Source organism: Entelurus aequoreus, linkage group LG05 (genome assembly GCF_033978785.1).
Source record: "Entelurus aequoreus isolate RoL-2023_Sb linkage group LG05, RoL_Eaeq_v1.1, whole genome shotgun sequence".
Classification (NCBI taxonomy): domain Eukaryota; kingdom Metazoa; phylum Chordata; class Actinopteri; order Syngnathiformes; family Syngnathidae; genus Entelurus; species Entelurus aequoreus.
Window position 1 is genome coordinate 74,699,234 of NC_084735.1, and position 24,983 is coordinate 74,724,216.

The following is a 24,983-nucleotide window of genomic DNA, read 5'->3' on the forward strand; positions in this document are numbered from 1 at the left end:
TGTGTAATATAGTAATGTACTGTAATATATTTTAACACCATGTTTCTTTGTGCAGGTGTGGATGTGTGGCGGTCGGATGGAGGACATCCCATGCTCCAGGGTGGGTCACATCTACAGGAAATATGTTCCTTACAAAGTGCCTGGAGGAGTCAGTCTGGCTAGGGTGAGTCTTAGAATTTTTTGCTGAAAAGCTTCCCACGCCAAACCTAACCTTGTACGTGTCTTGTTTACTTGTTTTCAATGGCAGTCCGCTTTGAGAAGTTAGCTGAATCTTGCTTTCACAACTATTCACGTTACAAAATGTTGCAGGAACTCAACAATGTTTGTACTAAACATAATGCTACATGGAAAATGTGCTTTTTCTTTTTAGTCGCACGTACGTGTCGTTTGTCAAGTGTATAGTATGGAAGTATTATTGTAGCAAAACAATTTTCAAATCCGAATCTCAATCTATGTTGCATTATAACAAACTTTCATCTATTTGTGAAAATGAAATTCAGTCAAATTTAACCCTTTTTCACCATGGATTCTTAACAAATTTTTTTTTTTTTTTTTTTTTTTTTTTACCTTGGGGCCCAACATTTCCACTACAGAGGGTGCCAGGACCCACTCAAATAGTATCACTAAATTAGTCATCTTACACTTCAATTTTAATTGTAATTAATAATTATATTTAACCTACTTACAGTTTAACAATATAAAAAAAAAAATCATAAAACTGTAGTTATAATTTTTGCACCTAAGAAACTTCCTTATTATTTTATCTCCAGACTTTTTCTGGGGTTTTTTAGATTGTCTTTACTGCCACAAGTGGTGGAACAGTGTATTACAACTGAGAACCGCCACAGCTGAGAAATAGGTATGTTTTGGCCCCAGCCCTATAGTCTAGCACAGTGGTCCCCAACCACCGATTGGTACCGGGCCGCACAAGAAATTATTATTATTATTATTATTATTATTTTTTTTTTTTTTTTTTTTTTTAATGAAATCAACATTAAAAACACAATATATACATTATATATCAATATAGGTCAATACAGTCTGCAGGGATACAGTCCGTAAGCACACATGATTGTATTTATTTATGTAAAAAATAAAAAAAAATTATTTTATTTTTTTTTACTTGCTTGCGCAGATTTGTGACGGTAAAAGTGTAGCAGAAGTCACGAGTAAAAATAAAAAATAAAAATAAAAAAACAGCCAATCCGAAACCAGGAAATTTTGTTGGAATTATGATCGAAAAAATATTTTACTCGAAAACCTGGTGTTTTTTTCTCTTAGATATGAAAACAAAAGGACGCTAGCTCATTAAACCTAATGAGCTAGCGTCATTAGGTTTAATGACGCTAGCTCATTAAACCTTTTTTATAGGAAACCTTTTTTGACTGAAAATGCAATATTTTTGGCAAAGGTTTCTGCCATGTTTGTCAAGTGTGTTGCATCATTGGCACATTGCCACTCCTGTCTCAAGTGTCTGTTATGTTTGACAAGTGTATTGATAGGTTGTTCCTCGTTGTGTTATAACATTTTACAAATACAATGTGTTGGCCGAGGCCTGGAATTTCATCATTGTAGGTGCAAGGCCACTTTGCCTTTGGTGTCGTCAACCTTTTAATGGCACAAATGTGAGGGCAGAAAGTCCTGCAAATTAAACAATGATTTTAAGTCCAAAGTCAATTAATGTTGCTTAAAGGTTAGGGATGATTAGATTTTTAATTTGCATTACTTTAAATTAAATAAGTGAAGCTGTTTATTTCCCAGAGCTGTACATGTGTGAATGCCAATGCAATCACACATATAAGATTCTACACCGCAAGCTAATCTATTTATTATTCCCCTTCTTATTCTGTCAAAGTTTGGCGGCTTTCACAGCCCACAGTCAGAACCATTTAAAGGGGAACTGCACTTTTTTTCGTTCACAATCATTATGAGAGACAAAAACAAATGATTTATTTTATTTTTTTTTTTTTTTTTTAAAGATGCTAAAAAAACGCTTCGCAGATGTAACCTTCAAAGCCCTCTAAAACAAAGTTTTATATACACACTGCAAGTATATACATAATGTAGTAACAGACACGTTCATAACAATATGTAATATGTACAATATTTACCTTATTTTGGCCATTTTAAACATTTCCGGAACTGATTTCCTCCGCGCATTTGTTTCCGTTTCCATAGCAAGGCACTTCCGACTTGCGGCAATAAATGTTTGATTGATTGAGACTTTTATTAGTAGATTGCACCGTACAGTACATATTCCGTACAATTGACCACTAAAGGGTAACACCCGAATAAGTTTTTCAACTTATTTAAGTCGGGGTCCACATTAATCAATTCATGTCTGTTCCTACTTCCGGAAACGGCATAAACGGCTAATCACGGCAAACTTGGTAACAGACAACGAAGACGACTATTTTTGGACAAATTAGGATTCACAAACTTATCTTTTTGAAGCTGAATATACAGAGGATGAACCGCTGCTTTGAGAAGCTTACACGGAGAGGGTGAAACGTTGGAGCATCAACTACAATATATACGCTGTTGAGCTAGTTGTGTACAAACAAAACATGAAATGTGGGCTAATACTTTACAGATACTGTAATATGATTGTTTATGTTTTTCCAGTCAGTACAGATTGGTGTGTTATCGCAGTGTTGTGTATTACAAACTCATAAACGCGATTGGGCTGCTGACATAGAAGCTATCTTATCTCTTGCCTTAGCTGGCTTTTAATACGATAGAAAATAGTTCCTTTGTGTTGACTCTTACAATAATACAAGTTACGGGACGTAAATGAAGTATTTTGGGGGGTTTTTGCATGCATTTTTAAAGTGATTGAGAGGTACATGTGAGACTGCAAAAAAAAAAAAAGGTCTTCTTTTCTCTCATTTGGATTCTGAATAATTGGCTATATTCCAAACAAATGCAGTTCCCTTTTAAGTATCAAAACGTGCGGCTCGGCCAGGAAAAAAAAAAATCTCAATAATCTCAGATTACCCAGACTTCCAAATTTTACGGGAATTTTTTTCCCATTAAAAATGTATGAACTGATTTTCAAACTTGCCCAAATCCCACATTTCTCACTCGATTTGAACCGTCCCACCATCCACACACTCCACTCATTTGGACATTCAAGCCAAAGTGTTTCTGGGTTCCAAAATTTCTCTGATCACCAGTAATTACCAGGAACATTTCCCCATTGAAAATGAATAAGCAATATACAAAACCTCGTCACAGTCCACATTTCCGATTCAAACCGTTCCAACATCCACACACTCCACTCAAACATTTCAGTTCACCATACGCATATCGACGGCATTCACACGCAATTACTACCGGAATTGTAAATTATAGTTTCTTAATCATTTCTTTACTTTTCCCACAATGACGATAACATGTTGAGGCTTTATATTCTTTAGTGCACGACCAGGAGTGTTTTCTTCATGCGGTTTTCATTCACGTTAAACTGGCGTGGCCGAGTGGGTTAGAGAAAACTGCAAAACCCGCACACATTGTCATCGTGCTAAATATGAACAGTGTGTCACATATTATATGTTTATTGTCTTCTTATGCTTTCACATCAAACTTTCTTACCTTAGCTTCGCTCGGGGGTCTGCAACCTGCCGCCCTAGTGGCTCCCTGGAGCTTTTTCATAAATGTATGAAAATAGAAAAAGATGGGGAAAAAAATCTATTTTTTGTTTTAATAGGGTTTCTGTAGAAGGACGACATGACACAAACCTCCCCTAATTGTTAGAAATCCCACTGTTTATTTTAGACTCTGATGAGAGTATTTGGCGAGCGCCGTTTGTCCTACTCATTTTGGCGGTCCTTGAACTCACCGTAGTTTGTTTACATGTATAACTTTCTTCAACGGTGCCAGAGGAAGACGTGTTTTATGCCACTCCTTCTTTGTCTCATTTTGTCCACCAAACTTTTTATGCTGTGTGAATGCACAAAGGTAAACTTTGTTGATATTATTGACTTGTGTGGAGTGCTTATTAACCATATTTGGTCAGTGCGTGACTGCAAGCTAATTGATGCTAACATGCTATTTAGGCTAGCTTTATTGTATTGCATCGTTATGCCTCATTTGTAGGTATATTTGAACTGATTTAATTTCTTATGTCCTCTGTGTATTTAATTTATGTCTGCATTTCTCATGACACATTATCTGTATGTAATATTGGCTGCATTTCTGATAGGTGTTTGTGTGCCGTTATGGACCACAGCAAACGTTAGCCAGCTTCCATAGATTGTTATAAATCCATTCAAAGAAGACAGCCTGCCGTTTCCTTTAAAATGGACACACACATCTTATACCTTTGACCATACGAAGCCAGTAATTTCCAGGAGTTATCTCATCCTCTGAGAAGCCTGCATTTTACTAATGTTTTCCAATGTTGTAAAAATGGGTAGGAATATTTATTACATTTCGACATTTCTGTCAACGAAGATTTGTGTCAGCCTGCGACACATAGTCATTTTGATAGTAGGTTAATATATCTAATATAGACACTTATATCATGTGTTGACCTCATTATATCACTTATAGAAGGCTTTGAAGATGTTTTTTTGTTTTTTTTTTGGTCCAATATGGCTTTTTCAACATTTTGGGTTGCCGACCCCTGGTTTAGCTCCTCCGACCTTTTCATCCACCGCACTGGGCTTCGAGGGGTCAGAGACCTTCGCACATCCAGATTACTCCGGATTTCCACTAGATGCAGAACGGCTGCTGAGAAACGGCCACGGTACAGCACCGTCTTTCCCAGTCCGGCAATCCAATCCTCACCGCCGTTCTGCAAAGCGAAATAGCACCGACTTTTACGAGATCTCGCGTAATCCCGTGATAAGAGAAGTTGTCGTAAAACGTACCACAAACAGTTTCTTCTAGGGCAGAAGCAAATAAACTCTCTCCGGCCATTTATAACAGGTGCTTAACGGCAACCCCGACGACAGTTTTGCCTTGATAAACAACTTTCTATTTTGTAGCAAGCAACAATACAACAGTAACATCATCCATGGCGAGCTGTATTTGACACAGGAGGTCGTCGGGTTACGAACGAGTTCCGTTCGTAAGTCCGTTTTGTATGGTAGTCGGAACATAAGCCTATTTTATGCAGGTACGTACGTAAATCTGATTATAACTAAAAACACATGTAAAAACAGTATACATAAATATAATATAAACAACATCTGAGTGTCAGTACTTACTTTTACTGCGGTTTGCTTGCATTTGTAGAAGGGGGAGATACGGTTACCAGTCAAAACTGTATAATAAAACAAAATACTGTATGTACGTACAGTAGTACTATAAACCCTGTCCCCTAATAGTTTGCGCGAAAAGTTTCAACGTTAAACTAGTCAGTGGAGCCTGAATCCACCCTACATTTGTTTTGGTATTGTCATATTGTGTCTTCGTTTTGGGTGGAAGTTGAAAAAATGTGTTTAAAGATTGGTTTGTTTATGAAGCTTGATGTGGTTTCTGTTATTTTAGGAGAGTTCATTGACGGTCATGATTTAGTCAATTTAATCGTAGAACTCGGTAAAAGGTTTCTTTTTAAGGCCAAAAACAGATATTCACTTAGTATTTCTTTCTTTAAAACATGTATTCAGTATTTTTTAACTTTAGAAAGTTATATGGTTGAAAACGATAATGATGCCAAAAAACATTTTAAAAAAGATGGGAAGTCCTCAAAGGCTTATTTTGAAAATGTAATTTTGTTTATATATGATATGCAATCTGTTGTTGTGTTCCCTATTTTAGGTGTACATAAAACAAACAAAAAAAAACTAGTCAGTGTCTCTTCTCCTTCCTCGTTCATCCGTCTTGAACACCGTATTCCGCCGCGCACGCCGACCGAGCGGTTCCGTCGCCGTATTTACGAACCGCTGTACGTATCTACGTATAATTTAAGAGGGTTTATGGAGCCCGTTCGTAACGGCGAGTTGCTGTAAGTCGAAATGCCGTAAACCGGGGACTTCCTGTATATTATTCTTTCATTTTGGACCTTCAAAATCACCATTTGTGTCACCGAGGTGAAATTACGTCGGAAAACCTTTGACAAGTCCACTTCATGTCCATCGCCGCCTATTATGTAAAATACGATCCGCCTTGAAGACGGAGTATTTTATTTTGAAAGTAAACCGGATAATTTATTTTGTGTTTGTGCATGACTTCCTGTCCAACACAAGCAAATTTTAGCTAAATTGGAAGCTCTGCATATACACTATATTGTCAAAAGTTTTTGGCCACCTGCCTTGACTCACATATGAACTTGAAGTGCCATCCCATTCCTAACCCATAGGGTTTAATATGATGTTGGTCCAGCTTTTGCAGCTATTACAGCTTCAACTCTTCTGGGAAGGCTGTCCACAAGGTTGCGGAGTGTGTTTATAGGAATTTTCCACCATTCTTCCAAAAGCGCATTGGTGAGGTCACACACTGATGTTGGTGGAGAAGGCCTGGCTCTCAGTCTCCGTTCCAATTCATCCCAAAGGTGTTCTATCGGGTTCAGGTCAGGACTCTGTGCAGGCCAGTCAAGTTCATCCACACCAGACTCTGTCATCCATGTCTTTATGGACCTTGCTTTGTGCACTGGTGCACAGTCATGTTGGAAGAGGAAGGGGACCGCTCCAAACGGTTCCCACAAGGTTGGGTGCATGGAATTGTCCAAAATGTTTTGGTATCCTGGAGCATTCAAAGTTCCTTTCATTGGAACTAAGGGGCCAAGCCCAACTCCTGAAAAACAACCCCACACCATAATTCAATGTTCTTATAATAAAGCCGACAGTTGACTATGGAATATTTAGGAGTGAGGAAATTTCACGACTGGATTTGTTGCACAGGTGGCATCCTACGACAGTTCCACGCTGGAAATCACTGAGCTCCTAAAAGCGGACCATTCTTTCACAAATGTTTGTAGAAACAGTCTCCATGCCTAAGTGCTTGATTGTATACACCTGTGGCCGGGCCAAGTGATTAGGACACCTGATTCTGATCATTTGGATGGGTGGCCAAATACTTTTGGCAATATAGTGTATTTAGCGCTAGAATGCGGAGGGTCGATGGCATGTCGGTAATATAAAATGAAATAAAAACAGAAAGAGTCCGCCGCCGTGTGGGTGCCGTTACGCGGCCATTTTGCATTCAGTGGAAATCCGGGGTTACAGGCTGTTGCATGTGCTGGATTTAACTCCTGTTTGGCCCGGTGATACTTTGTGTTGTATATACTTTGTGTGGTACTCCGGCGGTTCATACGAGGCAGAATTTGGTCAAAGAAGCCGTAATGACACGAGAATCGCGCACATCTTATTTTTCAAGGGACAACGAGAGTGAAAGTCCTACTCTGATTGAGCCTTACAAGTTTAGTAGGATTATGTACAAAACCATAATGTTGAGTGTTTTTGTGCTTCATTGACAGCCTTTTTGCACAGGAATTGTTTTTTTCACTGAGTAATGTTTTGGAAAATAGTAGCACCTAACCCCTTTAAAGGCCTACTGAAACCCACTACTACCGACCACGCAGTCTGATAGTTTATATATCAATAATGAAATCTTAACATTGCAACACATGCCAATACGGCCGGGTTAACTTATAAAGTGCAATTTTAAATTTCCCCGCGAAACTTCCGGTTGAAAACGTCTATGTATGATGACGTTTGCGCGTGACGTCAATGGTTGAAACGGAAGTATTCGGACACATTGTATCTCAATACAAACAGCTCTGTTTTCATCGCAAAATTCCACAGTATTCTGGACATCTGTGTTGGTGAATCTTTTGCAATTTGTTCAATTAACAATGGAGACTGCAAAGAAGAAAGCTGTAGGTGGGATCGGTGTATTAGCGGCTGGCTGCAGCAACACAACCAGGAGGACTTTGAGTTAGATAGCAGACGCGCAACCGTGACTACAGCTTTGGCTTCCAATCATTTGATTGCTTGCCCGTACGTGCGTGGCGCTATGTGCATGTCACGTACGTAACTTTGGGGAAATATATGTTTCTTGCCGACTCTGTCCATCGTCGCGCCGTCGATTTCTGGAACGCAGGTGAGCACGGGTGTTGATGAGCAGATGAGAGCTTGTGTAAGTGGAGAGCTAATGTTTTTAGCATAGCTCTGTCGAGGTCCCGTAGCTAAGTTAGCTTCAATGGCGTCGTTAGCAACAGCATTGCTAGGCTTCGCCAGGCGGTACAGCATTAACCGTGTGGTTACAGGTCCAGAGTTTGGTAGTATTGTTGATCTTCTGTCTATCCTTCCAGTCAGGGGCTTATTTCGTCTGTTTCTATATGCAGTTAAGCACGATGCTATCACGTTAGCTCCGTAGCTAAAGTGCTTCGCCGATGTATTGTCGTGGAGATAAAAGTCACTGTGAATGTCCATTTCGCGTTCTCGACTCTCATTTTCAAGAGGATATAGTATCCGAGGTGGTTTAAAATACAAATCTGTGATCCACAATAGAAAAAGGAGAGAGTGTGGAATCCAATGAGCCAGCTTGTACCTAAGTTACGGTCAGAGCGAAAAAAAGATACGTCCTGCACTGCACTCTAATCCTTCACTCTCACGTTCCTCATCCACAAATCTTTTATCCTGGCTCAAATTAATGGGGTAATCGTCGCTTTCTCGGTCCAAATCGCTCTCGCTGTATTGTAAACAATGTGCAAATGTGAGGAGCCCTTCAACCTGTGACGTCACGCTACTTCCGGTACAGGCAAGGCTTTTTTATCAGCGACCAAAACTTTATCGTCGATGTTCTCTACTAAATCCTTTCAGCAAAAATATGGCAATATCGGGAAATGATCAAGTATGACACATAGAATGGATCTGCTATTCCTGTTTAAATAAGAAATTTTCATTTCCGTAGGCCAGGAGTCGGCAACCCGCGGCTCTAGAGCCGCATGCGGCTCTTTAGCGCCGCCCTAGTGGCTCTCAGGAGCTTTTTTAAAAATGTATGAAAAATGGAAAAAGATGAGGAAAAAAAAAAAGTTTTTGTTTTAATATGGTTTCCGTAGGAGGACAAACATGACGCAAACCTCCCTAATTGTTATAAATCACAGTTTATATTAAACATGCTTCACTGATTCGAGTATTTGGCGAGCGCCGTTTTGTCCTACTAATTTTGGCGGTCCTTGAACTCACCGTAGTTTTTTTACAAGTATAACTTTCTCCGACTTTCTAGGACGTGTTTTATGCCACTTCTTTTTCTGTCTCATTCTGTCCACCAAACTTTTAACGTTGTGCGTGAAGGCACAAAGGTGAGTTTTGTTGATGTTATTGACTTGTGTGGAGTGCTAGTCAGACATATTTGGTCAGTGCATGACTGCAAGCTAATCGATGCTAACATGCTATTTAGGCTAGCTATATGTACATATTGCAGCATTATGCCTCATTTGTAGCTATATTTGAGGTCATTTAGTTTCCTTTAAGTCATCTTAATTCAATTTATATCTCATGACACACTATCTGTATGTAATATGGCTTTTAATTTTTTGCGGCTCCAGACAGATTTGTTTTTGTATTTTTGGTCCAATATGGCTCTTTCAACATTTTGGGTTGCCGACCCCTGCCGTAGGCCTTTAAGCCTATAAAAATTCCAGAAAAATAGCGGGCTTGGGTTGAAAATGTTGACACCTACATGCAGTAGTGTCCATCATGCTAAGGCAGCAGGCAAGTTCTTCTAGCCGGCACGTAGCTATAGAAGCCAAGACCCCAAAGACAGATAATCCCGCCTTTGTGCGGGTCAAGAGATCCACCTTGCCACCTTTTGGAATGTAATCAGAGTGAAGAGCGATGGCAGCACTGACTGGGGAGACTCCGCCGCCAGTTGAGCTGCAGGCAATGAAGCGTGCTATAGTTTTTTGTGGTAATGGCTGGAGGCTTTTTTTCCACATATGTCATTTCCAAAGCCAAATGTTTTGTATTTATTTTTCCCTGTGAGGCTGACTCACTCAACCTGTGTTCTCATCTACTTGGCTAAAATTAGTTAGAATTTTTGGGGTTTTGTTTTCTTTCACTCTCCTGACTAGTGTCCTTTTGCATTGGGCCAACTTTAGTTCGCCATGTTGCGAGGAAGAACATTCATTCATAATCATTTAATCCGATTCTAATGTTGCTTCAAGTGATAGCAACAACTTTTTCCGGAAAATGTATTATGTCACAGCCTAATTCCGAAATGAAATACATTCATTTTTGTCCTCTAAATTTTGCAGAAAATACCCCATAATGTTTTTATTTTTTTGCATTGATTGATTCAGTGGTTCTCAAATGGGGGTACGCGTACCCCTGGGGGTACTTGAAGGTATGCCAAGGGGTACGTGAGATTTTTTGAAAATATTCTAAAAATAGCAACAATTCAAATATCCTTTATAAATATATTTATAGAATAATACTTCAACAAAATAAATATTTAGAATTAAGTTCATGAATCCAGATGGATCTCTATTACAATCCCCAAAGAAGGTTGATGATTACTTCTATGTGTAGAAATCTTTATTCATAATCTAATCACTTGTTTATTTGTCAACAAGTTTTTAGTTATTCTTATATCATTTTTTTCCAAATAGTTCAAGTAAGACCACTACAAATGAGCAATATTTTGCACTGTTATACAATTTAATAAATCAGAAATTGGTGACATTGTTCTGTATTTTACTTCTTTATCTTTTTTTTTTCAACCAAAAATGCTTTGCTCTGATTAGGGGGTACTTGAATGAATGAAAAAAAAAAATTTCACAAGGGGTACATCACAACATTGACAACCACTGGATTGATTGATTGAAACTTTTATTAGTAGATTGCACAGTACATATTCCATGCAATTGACACACCTGAATACGTTTTTCAACTTGTTTAAGTCGGGGTCCACGTTAATCAATTCATGGTAAAAAAAAAATAATTTAAAATTAAAAAAAATACATGTATATACAGTCATGGTCTTGTAAAGAACATAATGTCATGGCTGCCAATAATTTCTACAACTTTTATTTTTTTGTGATGTAGTGAATGGAGCACATACTTGTTGGTCACAAAAAACATTCATGAAGTTTGGTTCTTTTATGAATTTATTATGGGTCTACTGAAAATGTGACCAAATCTGCTGGGTCAAAAGTATACATACAGCAATGTTAATATCTGGTCTGGGTATTGTGGCCAAACAGCTACATTTTTGTTTCATTTGACCACAGAACTTTCCTCCAGAAGGTGTTATCGTTGTCCATGTGATGTCAGATGAAATAAAAATTGAGCTGTTTGGCCACAATACCCAGCAATATGTTTGGAGGAGAAAAGGTGAGGCCTTTAATCCCAGAATCACCATTCCTACCGTCAAGCATGGTGGTGGTAGTATTATTCTCTGGGCCTGTTTTGCTGCCAATGGAACTGGTGCTTTACAGAGAGTAAATGGGACAATGAAAAAGGAGGATTACCTCCAAATTATTCAGGACAACCTAAAATCATCAGCCCGGAGGTTGGGTCTTGGGCGCAGTTGGGTGTTCCAACAGGACAATGACACCAAACACACGTCAAAAATGGTAAAGGAATGGCTAAATCAGGCTAGGATTAAGGTTTTAGAATGGACTTACCAAAGTCCTGACTTAAACGTGTGGACAATGCTGAAGAAACAAGTCTATGTCAGAAAACCAACAAATTTAGCTGAACTGCACAAATTTTGTCAAGAGGAGTGGTCAAAAATTCAACCAGAAGCTTGTGGATGGCTACCACATGTAACCAAATATTAACATTGGAACATGTATTCATACATTGCTGTATGTATACTTTTGACCCAGCAGATTTGGTCACATTTTCAGTAGACCCATAATAAATTCATAAAAGAACCAAACTTCATGAATGTTTTTTTGTGACCAACAAGTATGTGCTCCAATCACTCTATCACAAAAAAATAAGAGTTGTAGAAATTATTGGAAACTCAAGACAGCCATGACATTATGTTCTTTACAAGTGTATGTAAACTTTTGACCACGACTGTAAGTAATCACAGCATTTGCTCAGTACTTTGATGATGCACCTTTGGCAGCAATTACAGCCTCAAGTCTTTTTGAATATGATGCCACAAACTTGGCACACCTATCTTTGAGCAGTTTCGCCCATTCCTCTCTGCAGCACCTCTCAAGCTACTTCAGATGGGATCTAAAGTAGGGATGTCCGATATTGGCTTTTTGCCGATATCCGATATTCCGATATTGTCCAACTCTTAATGACCGATACCGATGTCAACCGATACCGATATAAAACAGTCGTGGAATTAACACATTATTATGCCTAATTTGGACAACCAGGTATGGTGAAGATAAGGTCCTTTTTAAAAAATAAAATAAAATAAGATAAATAAATTAAAAACATTTTCTTAAATAAAAAAGAAAGTAAAACAATATAACAACAGTTACACAGAAACTAGTAATTAATGAAAATGAGTAAAATTAACTGTTAAAGGTTAGTACTATTAGTGGACCAGCAGCACGCACAATCATGTGTGCTTACGGACTGTATCCCTTGCAGACTGTATTGATATATATTGATATATAATGTAGGAACCAGAATATTAATAACAGAAAGAAACCACACTTTTGTGTGAATGAGTATAAATGGGGGAGGGAGGTTTTTTGGGTTGGTGCACTAATTGTAAGTGTATCTTGTGTTTTTTATGTTGATTTAATAAAAAAAATTAAAAAAAAAAATAATAAAAATGATACCGATAATTTAAAAAAATAATACCGGTAATTTCCGATATTACATTTTAAAGCATTTATCGGCCGATAATATCGGCAGGTCGATATTATCGGCCGATATTACATTTTAAAGCATTTATCGGCCGATAATATCGGCAGGCGGATATTATCGGACATCTCTAATCTAAAGCGTTTGTTTTCATCCAGGATGTTTAGGCAGTTTTGCCCAACGATAGGTGCCAGAGGTGCATCAACAAAATATTGAGCAAAGACTGTAAATACTTATGTCCAAATGATTTTTTTTTTTTTTTAAGTTTTAATAAATTTTCAAAAAAAATAATAAAAAAAATGTCATATTGTGTGTAGATTTTTGAGAACTTCAATAAATATATTCCATTTTGGAATAAGGCTGTGACATAACAAAACGTGGAAAAAGTGAAGCACTGTGAATTATTTCCGGATGCACTGTATTTTACTATTTTAGTATAATTAGAGATTCACTGAGTGCAAAAGCATCCTAAACAGTAGATATGGAAATAAGAAGTAAACCGGAAAAAATAAGTGTTTCCCATACATTCATTAAAATTACAAATATATTAAAAAAAGTGAATATTTATTTGTTTTATTTGGTTTTATAAATACTTTGCGATACAGTAAGTAACACTTATACGTTACATTGTCGATTATGCAAATAATGTGATGACATCATATTGACACTGCAAAGGCCACACCCTCACGGCCACAAGTATAATGGCAGTTTTTGGGAAACCTTGAAAAGGTAAATATTACTGTGGCGATTTTGAACCAAAAGTTGTCTGGTGAAGTTAGCGCTTCAATACATTTCTGTCTCTGTTATTCTGTTATCGTACATTTAGTGACTATTAAACTGTAGTTGTTGTGTGTACTCACTTTACTCAAACCACAACTAAACATAAAAACAATGAATCACAAGTTCATCGTTAAGGAAATCGTCCCATTCGCTTTGGAGTGTATGTTTTATAAAAGGAAATGTTGTTGCAATAATTCTAGAACCTGAAGCGCGTGGCGGAGGTGTGGATGGACGAGTACGCCGAATACATCTACAAGCGTCGACCCGAGTACCGCCACCTGGCTGCGGGCGACATGACGGCGCAGAAGAAGCTGCGGAGCCAACTCAACTGCAAGAGCTTCAAGTGGTTCATGAATGAGGTGGCCTGGGATCTGCCCAAACACTACCCGCCGGTGGAGCCTCCTGCCGCCGCCTGGGGAGTGGTAAGTACTCTAAGTGAACAGGAAACTCCACTTTCTGGTGTACGACTTGCACGCCTGTTGGTGTCGTAGGTACGAAACTTGGGCAACAGCATGTGCATGGAGACAAAACATTTTGTGTCGGGAAGTCCCATACGCCTGGAAAACTGTGCCACGGCGCGGGGTGAGGTGAGCTGGAGCAACGGACAAGTGAGTTTTCATTTAAAAGTCATGATTATTGGTGTGAAATTTTGTTTTCAAACGTAAGGAAAGGGTAAGTTGTACAAAAAAAGTGTTTCAAGAATGGCAACAACTTCTCTAATATGAAAATACATTGAATAAGAAGGTGTGTCCAAACTTTTTGCCTGTACTATATATATATATATATATATATATATATATATATATATATATATATATATATATATATATATATATATATGTCTTAATTAGATTATCCAAAAAATAGTGCTCGATACCGTGGTAGAGCGTAATATGTATGTGTGGGAAAAAAATCACAAGACTATTTCATCTCTACAGGCCTGTTTCATGAGGGGTTTCCTCAATCCTCAGGAGGAAAATCTCCCGAGGATTGAGGAAACCCCTCATGAAACAGGCCTGTAGAGATGAAATAGTCTTGTGATTTTTTTCCCACACATACATATATATATATATATACCGTATTTTTTGGAGTATAAGTCGCACCGGAGTATAAGTCGCACCTGCCGAAAATGCATAATAAAGAAGGAAAAAAACATATATAAGTCGCACTGGAGTATAAGTCGCATTTTTGGGGGAAATGTATTTGATAAAACCCAACACCAAGAATAGACATTTGAAAGGCAATTTAAAATAAATAAAGAATAGTGAACAACAGGCTGAATAAGTGTACGTTATATGACGCATAAATAACCAACTGAGAACGTGCCTGGTATGTTAACGTAACATATTATGGTAAGAGTCATTCAAATAACTATAACATATAGAACACGCTATACGTTTACCAAACAATCTGTCACTCCTAATCGCTAAATCCGATGAAATCTTATACGGCTAGTCTCTTAAGTGAATGAGGTAAATAATATTATTTGATATTTTACGGTAATGTGTTAATAATTTCATACATAAGTCGCTCCTGAGTATAAGTCGCACCCCCGGCCAAACTATAAAAAAACTGCGACTTATAGTCCGAAAAATACGGTACATATATAGCATTCAGTTTGCAAAGGCAAAGGGTAAAAACAGTACGAAAAGATGGCTATGCACTTTGAAATACGAAGAAGTACCGTTGTACGAAAAGTTTTTAAAAAATTAAATAAACACATTCTCATCTCATGTTTTAAAAACTGTTAAGAGATTAATTATTTAAAAAGTAGTTACGAATACTAAATGTCCGATGAGTCAACTGGTCCATTGTCTAAAATGGCAAGGCAATTTCAACCAAGAAAAATATAAAAATAGTTGGTCAATTTAAAAAGTGGTTGATCCAAAGTTGCACAAAAACTGTACAAGAAATTTAGTGATTCGTTGTTCTTAAATTTCCTTGTAAAATGTGCAAAATTTTTAAAAGTGTAAAGAAAAAATTGCTATCAGTTCTTAAAAAGTGTGTTTACAAACAAAAAAGTTTTGAAATACGATAAAGTAAAAGTACATTTCTACGAAAAGTTAGAAGTAATATTTAAAGAATTAAGAAATAAATTAAAATGCATTTTCATGTATAATAACTCAAGGTTTTACAAACTATCAAGCGATTAATGGTTCCAAGATTATTTTTCTTTCAAATTCAAATAATCAACCAATCAATCAATCAAAGTTTATTTATACAGCAAGTATGTATAAATTATGTCAGGGCAAGAAAAAACTCAACCCAATGGGATACAATGAGAAACCTTGGAGGGGACCGCAGTGGTACCCCGGGCGCCCGGTGCAATGGACGTCGAGTGGATCAAGTTAATAATGGGAGAATCCAGTCCATAGTGGGACCAGCAGGAGATCATCTTGAGTGGAGACAGGTCAGCAGTGCAGAGACGTCATCAACTGATGCACAGATGAGTGGTCCACCCCGGGTCCCGACTTTGAACAGCTAGCGCCTCATCTGTGGTCAACTAATAACCTCTCCACGCAGGAGAGGGGGGCAGAGCAAATAAGAGACGACAGATCAACTGGTCTAAAAGGGGGGTCTATGTAAAGCAGGGGTGTCCAAAGTGCGGCCCGGGGGCCATTTGCGGCCCGCAGCTAATTGTTTACCGGCCCGCCACACATTCTGGAAATACTATTGTAAAAATAAAAAAGAACATTAAAAAAAGTGGAATGAGGTGAAATCTAACGAGAAAAAGTTGCAATGTTGACACAAAAGCTGCCATGACGGCTGTTTTTTTTTTCTTTTGTCTTTGTTTATTTTTCTTTTTTTGCCATTGCTCAAAAAAAAAAAAATAATGACAAAAAATTCATGTTATAATGAATTATTTTCAGGGCTCCAATTACTTCAAATATTTCACTTAAAAATGTTTTATGTGGTAAATATTGCATATATTGTGTAGTAGCCATATAAAAACATCAAAGTTTTCTTTGACAAAAGCGCATAAAACAAACAAAATAATAGTTCCAGCATAAAATCGACATATATATCTGAAGTTGATGTCGTAACTTAAGTGTTGAAAGTAAAAGAAAAACCTAATACAAATGTATCACTTAATGAGTGGGGCACCTTTTGGATCCCAAATATATTTAGTGATTTTTTATTTATCTTTTCACTGTGATAACTCAAAAATATGAAATAATTAAAATCAATGGTGTCCTGCATTATTGATCTTTTAGGGCTCTAATTACTAAATACTGCATATTTCAGTTTTACTATAAAAAAAACTAAGTTGTTTTTGACAGCAAAGCCATAAAACATTTTTTTTAATTTGTATTACTTTATATCAACTTGAAGTTGATATAGAGATTTACTGTAAGCGTTAAATAATTAAAAAAAAATAATAATCTGACTTATTTTTAACATTTTAATGACTGAGACCCTTTATGGTCCCCGGGACCACTAAAGGTAAAATAAATAAAAAAATCCATATATTTTGTTATGGTTTGAAAATGAAAAATATCAAAATGGCCCCCACATGCTTTAATTTTTCCGTGTGCGGCCCTCAGTGGAAAAAGTTTGGACACCCCTGATTTAAAGGCTAGTGTAAACAAATGAGTTTTAAGATGGGACTTAAATGCTTCTACTGAGGTAGCATCTCTAACTGTTAGTTAGAGATGCTAAAAAAAAGGCTAGAAATAGTTCTGAATACTAAATACTGAAAGTAACGAAGCGTTAACTAATCAATTGTCTACGATAGCAAGGCAGTCTCAACCAAGAAAAAAAATAGAGATTTCCAAAAGTGTATGTTCTAAAATTGCAAGGTCAAGTACAAAAAGGTTAAATAAAAAATTAAAGTTATGCGTTTCCAAATACGAAAGGTAAACGCTGTACAAAAAGATTGGATCTACTCATTCAAAATTGTACGAAAAGTTAAGTGGTTAATTTTCCAGGTGTTGCTCCCCTTTCACAAATACCAAAAAAAAAAAACATTTTCAGAATTGTTTAGTATTAAACATGTATGAAAAGCCTCCACCTGTGTTATGTAGGTGGGGACAGAAATGGCACAAACAAGCCAAACTGCTTAAATAATGTATTTGTTTGTGATAGTGGTGGACTTTCCTGAATAGTGTTTCCAAGCGTGGTTTGATCCATTGCTCTGTTGTTGATGCAGTAAATTGTCCCACAGGTAATTGTGTTCCTAGCGCTAAACACACACTTTATTAACTTTACACGCTCCTCAAGGAGTGTGTTTGTTGCCGCGCGTCACAGCCAAGATGTATAATCACCAGCTTATAATGCAGCCCTAATGGATTGTATGTCTCCTTTTGTCTCCTCTCCTCAAACGCTGCGACCGGCAGCTCTGACACTTTAATTGCTTTAAACTGCGGATGCATTGTTATTTAATCCATGTCACAGTAGCCGTCTTTGTTACGGCGCCACCGAGGAATGGACTGGCCGCAAATCACAGGAGGGCCTTCTGGCAGGCACGCTTGTCGTTTTGTTTAGTTTAGTTGTTCTCTTTTGAGTGGAGAAAGTCGCTCAGAGAAAGCTAAGAGAAGGGAATATTATTGATTTAGTTAGATTTTTCTCCATTCAGAAACCCTCTTCGACAGTCTCTCATTTTAATTAAAGGAACAATGACGCTGTCTGTTTAATTACGTGCAACTGTAATTAAAAGTACGGCTCCCCCTAGAGTTAGGACTGTAAATCAAATCATTACATATATGTTGAAATTTAACCACGAGACTTGGCCAAAAGTTTGAACACACCTTCTCATTCAATGGGTTTTCTTTATTTTCATGACTATTTACATTGTAGATTGTCACTGAAGGCATCAAAACTATGAATGAACACATGTGGAGTTATGTACTTAACAAAAAAAGGTGAAATAACTGAAAACAAGTTTTATATTCTAGTTTCTTCAAAAAAGCCACCCTTTGCTCTGATTACTGCTTTGCACACTCTTGGCATTATCTCTGTGAGCTTCAAGAGGTAGTCACCTGAAATGGTTTTCACTTCACAGGTGTCATAGTTTTGATGCCTTCAGTGACAATCTACAATGTAAATAGTCATGAAAATAAAGAAAACACTTTGAAATGAGAAGGTGTGTCTAAACTTTTGGCCTGTATGTATGTATGTATATATATATATATATATATATATATATATATGTATGTGTGGGAAAAAATCACAAGACTATTTCATCTCTACAGGCCTGTTTCATGAGGGGTTTTCCTCAACCCTCAGGAGAAATCTCCTGAGGATTCCCACACATACATATTACGCTCTACCACGGTATTGAGCACTATTTTTTTTTTTTTTGGATAATCTAATTAAGACATATATATATATATATATATATATATATATATATATATATATATATATATATATATATATATATATATATATATATATATATATATATATATATATATATATATATATATATACACTACCGTTCAAAAGTTTGGGGTCACATTGAAATGTCCTTATTTTTGAAGGAAAAGCACTGTACTTTTCAATGAAGATAACTTAAAACTAGTCTTGGCTTTAAAGAAATACACTCTATACATTGCTAATGTGGTAAATGACTATTCTAGCTGCAAATGTCTGGTTTTTGGTGCAATATCTACATAGGTGTATAGAGGCCCATTTCCATCAACTATCACTCCAGTGTTCTAATGGTACAATGTGTTTGCTCATTGGCTCAGAAGGCTAATTGATGATTAGAAAACCCTTGTGCAATCATGTTCACACATCTGAAAACAGTTTAGCTCGTTACAGAAGCTACAAAACTGACCTTCCTTTGAGCAGATTGAGTTTCTGGAACATCACATTTGTGGGGTCAATTAAACGCTCAAAATGGCCAGAAAAAGAGAACTTTCATCTGAAACTCGACAGTCTATTCTTGTTCTTAGAAATGAAGGCTATTCCACAAAATTGTTTGGGTGACCCCAAACTTTTGAACGGTAATGTATATGTATGTATGTGTATGTATGTATGAACATATATGTGTGTGTGTGTGTGTGTATATATATATATATATATATATATATATATATATATATATATATATATATATATATATATATATATATATATATATATATATATATATATGTATATATGAAATATTAGTAATTTATCAATAATATTAAACACTGTACAAATAAATAGCAGTAATTCAGCTGAGCTGCTCTATATATTGATTTAAATGAAAATGTATTGACTAAATACAGTTGAGTATTATAATTAACATAGTGTAGTATTTCATATGTAAAACATATAACATATAATTAATATTGTGAAATTAATAAATACTATTAAATGAATACAAGTACATGTTATTAATGTATTTCATAAAAAATGTAAGAAAAACTATTATTACAATATATATTTATTTATTCAGAATATTGAATACAGTACAATTAAAATGTCAGTAATTTATTACTCTAAATTAAATATTAGCAAGGTGGTTTGTGTGTAGTAGCCTATTTGATAATAATAATAGTACTGATTATAATTCCGGGATTAAAGGAGCGAAACATCCGTGAAGGGTGGCTCCCGGCTGATGACCCTGCAGCCAGCACCACATGGCACTGTTGGAGGTGCGTCAGGCAGTAATGCCCTGCAAGTGTTAACTTGTGCTTACATCTAGCCTATTTAATAATAATAATAATACTGATTATAATTATACTACCTTGTTTTGTTTAACAGAACAGTGTTTTATCTGAAAACCTACTTGCAGGTGTTCACATTCGGATGGCGGGAGGACATCCGCGTGGGCGACCCCTTGCACACAAAGAAGGTTTGCTTCGACGCCGTCTCCAACAACAGCCCCGTCACGCTGTACGACTGTCACGGCATGAAGGGCAACCAGCTGTGGCGCTACCGAAAGGTAAACAACACTTTTTATTTTTTACGGTCCATGACACGATATGTAGCACGTACAGTCGTGGTCAAAAGTTTACATACACTTGTAAAGAACATAATGTCATGGCTGTCTTGAGTTTCCAATCATTTCTATAACCTTTAATTTTTTTTGTGATAGAGTGATTGGAGCACATACTTATTTGTCACAAAAAATATTCATGATGTTTGTTTCTTTTATGAATTTATTATGGGTCTACTGAAAATGTGTCCAAATCTGCTGGGTCAAAAGTATAAATACAGCAACATACATTATCAATTTTGGTGATGTGGAAAAGTTGTAATCAAATCAAATTAGCTTCATGGCATGGCCTCTTAACTTCATGTCAGTGATTGTGATTGACGACACCTGTTGACTTCTCTGAGCCCATTTAAATAGGGCTCATGTGATGCAGTCATTAGACTCGGTTACAAACGCGACAATGGGAAAGTCATAGGAACTCAGCACAGATCTGAAAAAGCGAATCATTGACTTGAACAAGTCAGGAAAGTCACTTGGAGCCATTTCAAAACAGCTTAATATGTTTGGAGGAGAAAAGGTGAGGCCTTTAATCCCAGGAACACCAGACCTACCGTCAAGCATGGTGGTGGTAGTATTATGCTCTGGGCCTGTTTTGCTGCCAATGGAACTGGTGCTTTAAAGAGAGTAAATGGGACGATGAAAAAGGAGGATTACCTCCAAATTCTTCAGGACAACTTAAAATCATCACACTGCAAAAACTGAAATCAAAGTAAGATTAAATATCTCAAATAAGGGTAACATTTGCTTATTTTCTGTCTGATAAGATAATTCTTCTCACTAAGCAGATTTTATGTTAGAGTGTTTTACTTGTTTTAAGTGTTTTGGTCCTAAATGATCTCAGTAAGATATTACAGCTTGTTGCTAAAATTTGATGACCTATATTGAGTAAAACATGCTTGAAACTAGAATATCAACTGATGCAAAACTGTGTCATCAACACTTATAAGTATAAAACTACTTTTTTAAAGTAATAATTTCTTACTTCAAGCATGAAAAAAAAAATCATGATGCCGAGTGCTTATCATTATGTCAAGATAATGGCACTAGCATTTACTTAATTTAAGAATATTTTTCCACATATTGAACAAAAAGCTCTCTTCTTTTTTTCTACCAAGAAAAGTGCACCTGTTATTAGTGAGAATATACTTATTTTAAGGTATTTTTGGGTTCATTGAGGTTAGCTAATTTTATTTGTTTTGGAAAGTCTTGACAAGCCGAATTTTCTTGTTCTATTGGCAGATCATTTTGCTTAGTTCAAATAAAATACCCCTAATTTTTGTATTTTTTTCTCTTGTTTTTGAACACTGACTTTTTGCAGTGCGGAGGTTGGGTCTTGGGCGCAGTTGGGTGTTCCAACAGGACAATGACCCCAAACACATGTCAAAAGTGGTAAAGGAATGGCTAAATCAGGCTAGAATTAAGGTTTTAGAATGGCCTTCCCAAAGTCCTGACTTAAATCCCATTGAGAACATGTGGACAATGCTGAAGAAACAAGTCCATGTCAGAAAACCAACACATTTAGCTGAACTGCACCAATTTTGTCAAGAGGAGTGGTCAAAAATTCCACCAGAAGCTTGTGGATGGCTTTCCAAAAGCGCCTTATTGCAGTGAAACTTGCCAAGGGACATGTAACCAAATATTAACATTACTGTATGTATACTTTTGACCCAGCAGATTTGTCAGTAGACCCATAATATATTCATAAAACGACCAAACTTCATGAATGTTTTTTGTGACGAACAAGTATGTGCTCCAATCTAGGGATGTCCCGATCCGATATTTGGATCGGATCGGCCGCCGATATTTGCCAAAAAATGCGTATCTGCAAGGCATGGGAAAATGCCGATCCAGATCCAGTTTTTTTAAAAATGCCGGTCCGTGTTTTCCAACGCACCGATTTAAATAATACATTCCACTTTTCTGCTGCTCCCTAATTTCCGTTCCGCATTTTCCAGCACACCTTCAACACATCCACGGCCATGTGAATTAAAAGTTACCGATAAAAATGTCAGCTGTCTCTGTGCGATATAGAAAATGACTATATCGTGATATTCGAGTATACGTTCTCACGCAGTTGCTTTTAGCTGCGGGCATTACACGACAGGCTCTTCCCACTCCTTCTTGTGTCTGCTTCTCACAGACAGCAAGCGCACCTTCTTACACACGTCACATACTGTCACGTCATACGTCACATACTGTCACGTCATACGTCACATACGTATACGCACTCTCCCAGCAGAGAGGTAGCAGCATGGCTAACGTTAGCTGTGATGCTAGCGTAGCCGTGTGAGCGGTAATAATGAAGGAAGAATTCATTAATTCCCAAGAAAAACAGCAGGGGGTCCATCGTCTGGCGGTGGTTTGGCTTCAAGTGGGAATATGTCGAACAGACAACCGTAATTTGTCAAGTGTGGGGCAAAAGCGTTGCTATAAAAAGTAGCATTACTGCTAATATGAAGAGTGTTTGAAACTCCGCACGTCAACATCTCCATTGTGTATTATTCAAACTCACCTACCGTAATTTCCGGACTATAAGCCGCTACTTTTTCCCCTCGTTTTGGTCCCTGCGGCTTTTTACGACGGTGCAGCTTTTTTACGGCTTTTTTTACGGCTTACGGTAACCAGGGGCGCGCACTACCGAGGATGCGCGAGACCGAGGCAGACATCTGGCGCCACGTAACGAGAGCAAAACAAAGAGTAGGAGAGCGTCAGCGACAGTTTGCGCGAAGGAAGTGTTCATGCAAACACCCTCAATATGGAAAACAAACGGAGAAGTGCATATGATGCTGCTTTTAAGTTAAAGGCAATCGATCTGGCTGTCAAAGAAGGAAATAGAGCTGCTGCACGTACCCTTGACTTGGCTGACGACGCCATTTTGGACCTGTTCTTTTCCGACACCGACGAAGAGGATTTCGGTGGTTTTAGTACGCATGAGGAAGACGATGACACAATGATTAAAGACTGACTACCGGTAATACCGTTGTATTATTTGTACTCTGCACGAATGCTGTTCGCCATGTCAAAGATGTGAAAGTTTGATTGAATGATTGAAAGATTTATTGTTAATAAATGGGACGCTTTGCGTTCCCAAACAGTCATCTCTGTCCCGACAATCCCCTCCGTGGTAGCAGGAACCCCTATATACTACGGTAATTACACATCAAAACGCCTGCGGCTTATAGTCGGGTGCGGCATATATATGGAGCAATCTGTATTTTCCCCTAAATTTAGCTGGTGCGGCTTATAGTCAGGTGCGGCTTATAGTCCGGAAATTACGGGTAATTCAGCTGGATAGTTGTTATCAAGAGTACTAAAACCCTTTTCAACATGAATCTGACAACTAAGTAGGCTAAATAACTTTAAAGGCCTACTGAAACCCACTACTACCGACCACGCAGTCTGATAGTTTATATATCAATGATGAAATCTTAACATTATAACACATGCCAATACGGCCGGGTTAACTTATAAAGTGACATTTTAAATTTGCCGCTAAACTTCCGGTTCGAAACGCCTCTGAGGATGACGTATGCGCGTGACGTGGCCCGGCGAACACGGGTATGCCTTCCACATTGAAGCCAATACGAAAAAGCTCTGTTTTCAATTCATAATTCCACAGTATTCTGGACATCTGTGTTCGTGAATCTGTTGCAATCATGTTCATTGCATTATGGAGAAGGAAGCTGAGCAATGGACGTATTTTTCGAACGTAGTCAGCAACAACAGTACACAGCCGGCGCTTCTTTGTTTACATTCCCGGAAGATGCAGTCAAGATGGAAGAACTCTGATAACAGAGACTCTAACCAGGAGGACTTTTGACTTCGATACACAGACGCCTGTAGAGAACTGGGACAACACAGACTCTTACCAGGATTACTTTGATTTGGATGACAAAGACGCAGACGTGCTACCGTGAGTATGCAGCTTTGGCTTCTAAACATTTGATCGCTTGACCGTATGTGCGCAACTTTTTTTTGCGTATGTACGTAACTTTTTAAAAATATACAAGCTTTATGAACCTTGGGTTAGGTGAACGGTCTTTTGGGCTGAGTGATTGTGTGTGTTGATCAGGTGTTTGAATTGTATTGGCGTGTTCTATGGAGCTAGGAGCTAGCAGAGGAGCTAGGAGCTAGCGTAACAAACACGCAGGTGTTTTTATGCAGGATTAATTTGTGGCATATTAAATATAAGCCTGGTTGTGTTGTGGCTAATAGAGTATATATATGTCTTGTGTTTATTTACTGTTGTAGTCATTCCCAGCTGAATATCAGGTCACCCCCGGCTCTCACAGCATCTTCCCTATCTGAATAGCTTCAACTCCCCACTAGTCCTTCACTTGCACTTTACTCATCCACACATCTTTCATCCTCGCTCAAATTAATGGGGAAATTGTCGCTTTCTCGGTCCGAATCTCTCTCACTTCATGCGGCCATCATTGTAAACAATAGGGAACTTTGCGTATATGTTCAACTGACTACGTCACGCTACTTCCGGTAGGGGCAAGCCTTTTTTTTTATCAGATACCAAAAGTTGCAAT

At 37.5% G+C, this 24,983-nt stretch overlaps 1 protein-coding gene across 1 annotated transcript in view; it reads left to right on the forward strand.

Annotated features, from left to right (window-relative positions):
- LOC133651027 (polypeptide N-acetylgalactosaminyltransferase 10-like) overlaps nt 1-24,983 on the forward strand; it is a 57,409-nt gene that overhangs the window by 27,250 nt on the left and 5,176 nt on the right. The window contains exons 4-7 of the mRNA XM_062048896.1: nt 56-163; nt 13,712-13,933; nt 14,003-14,119; nt 20,242-20,391. Coding sequence (XP_061904880.1) covers nt 56-163; nt 13,712-13,933; nt 14,003-14,119; nt 20,242-20,391 — 597 coding nt within the window. The remainder of the gene's footprint in view (nt 1-55; nt 164-13,711; nt 13,934-14,002; nt 14,120-20,241; nt 20,392-24,983) is intronic.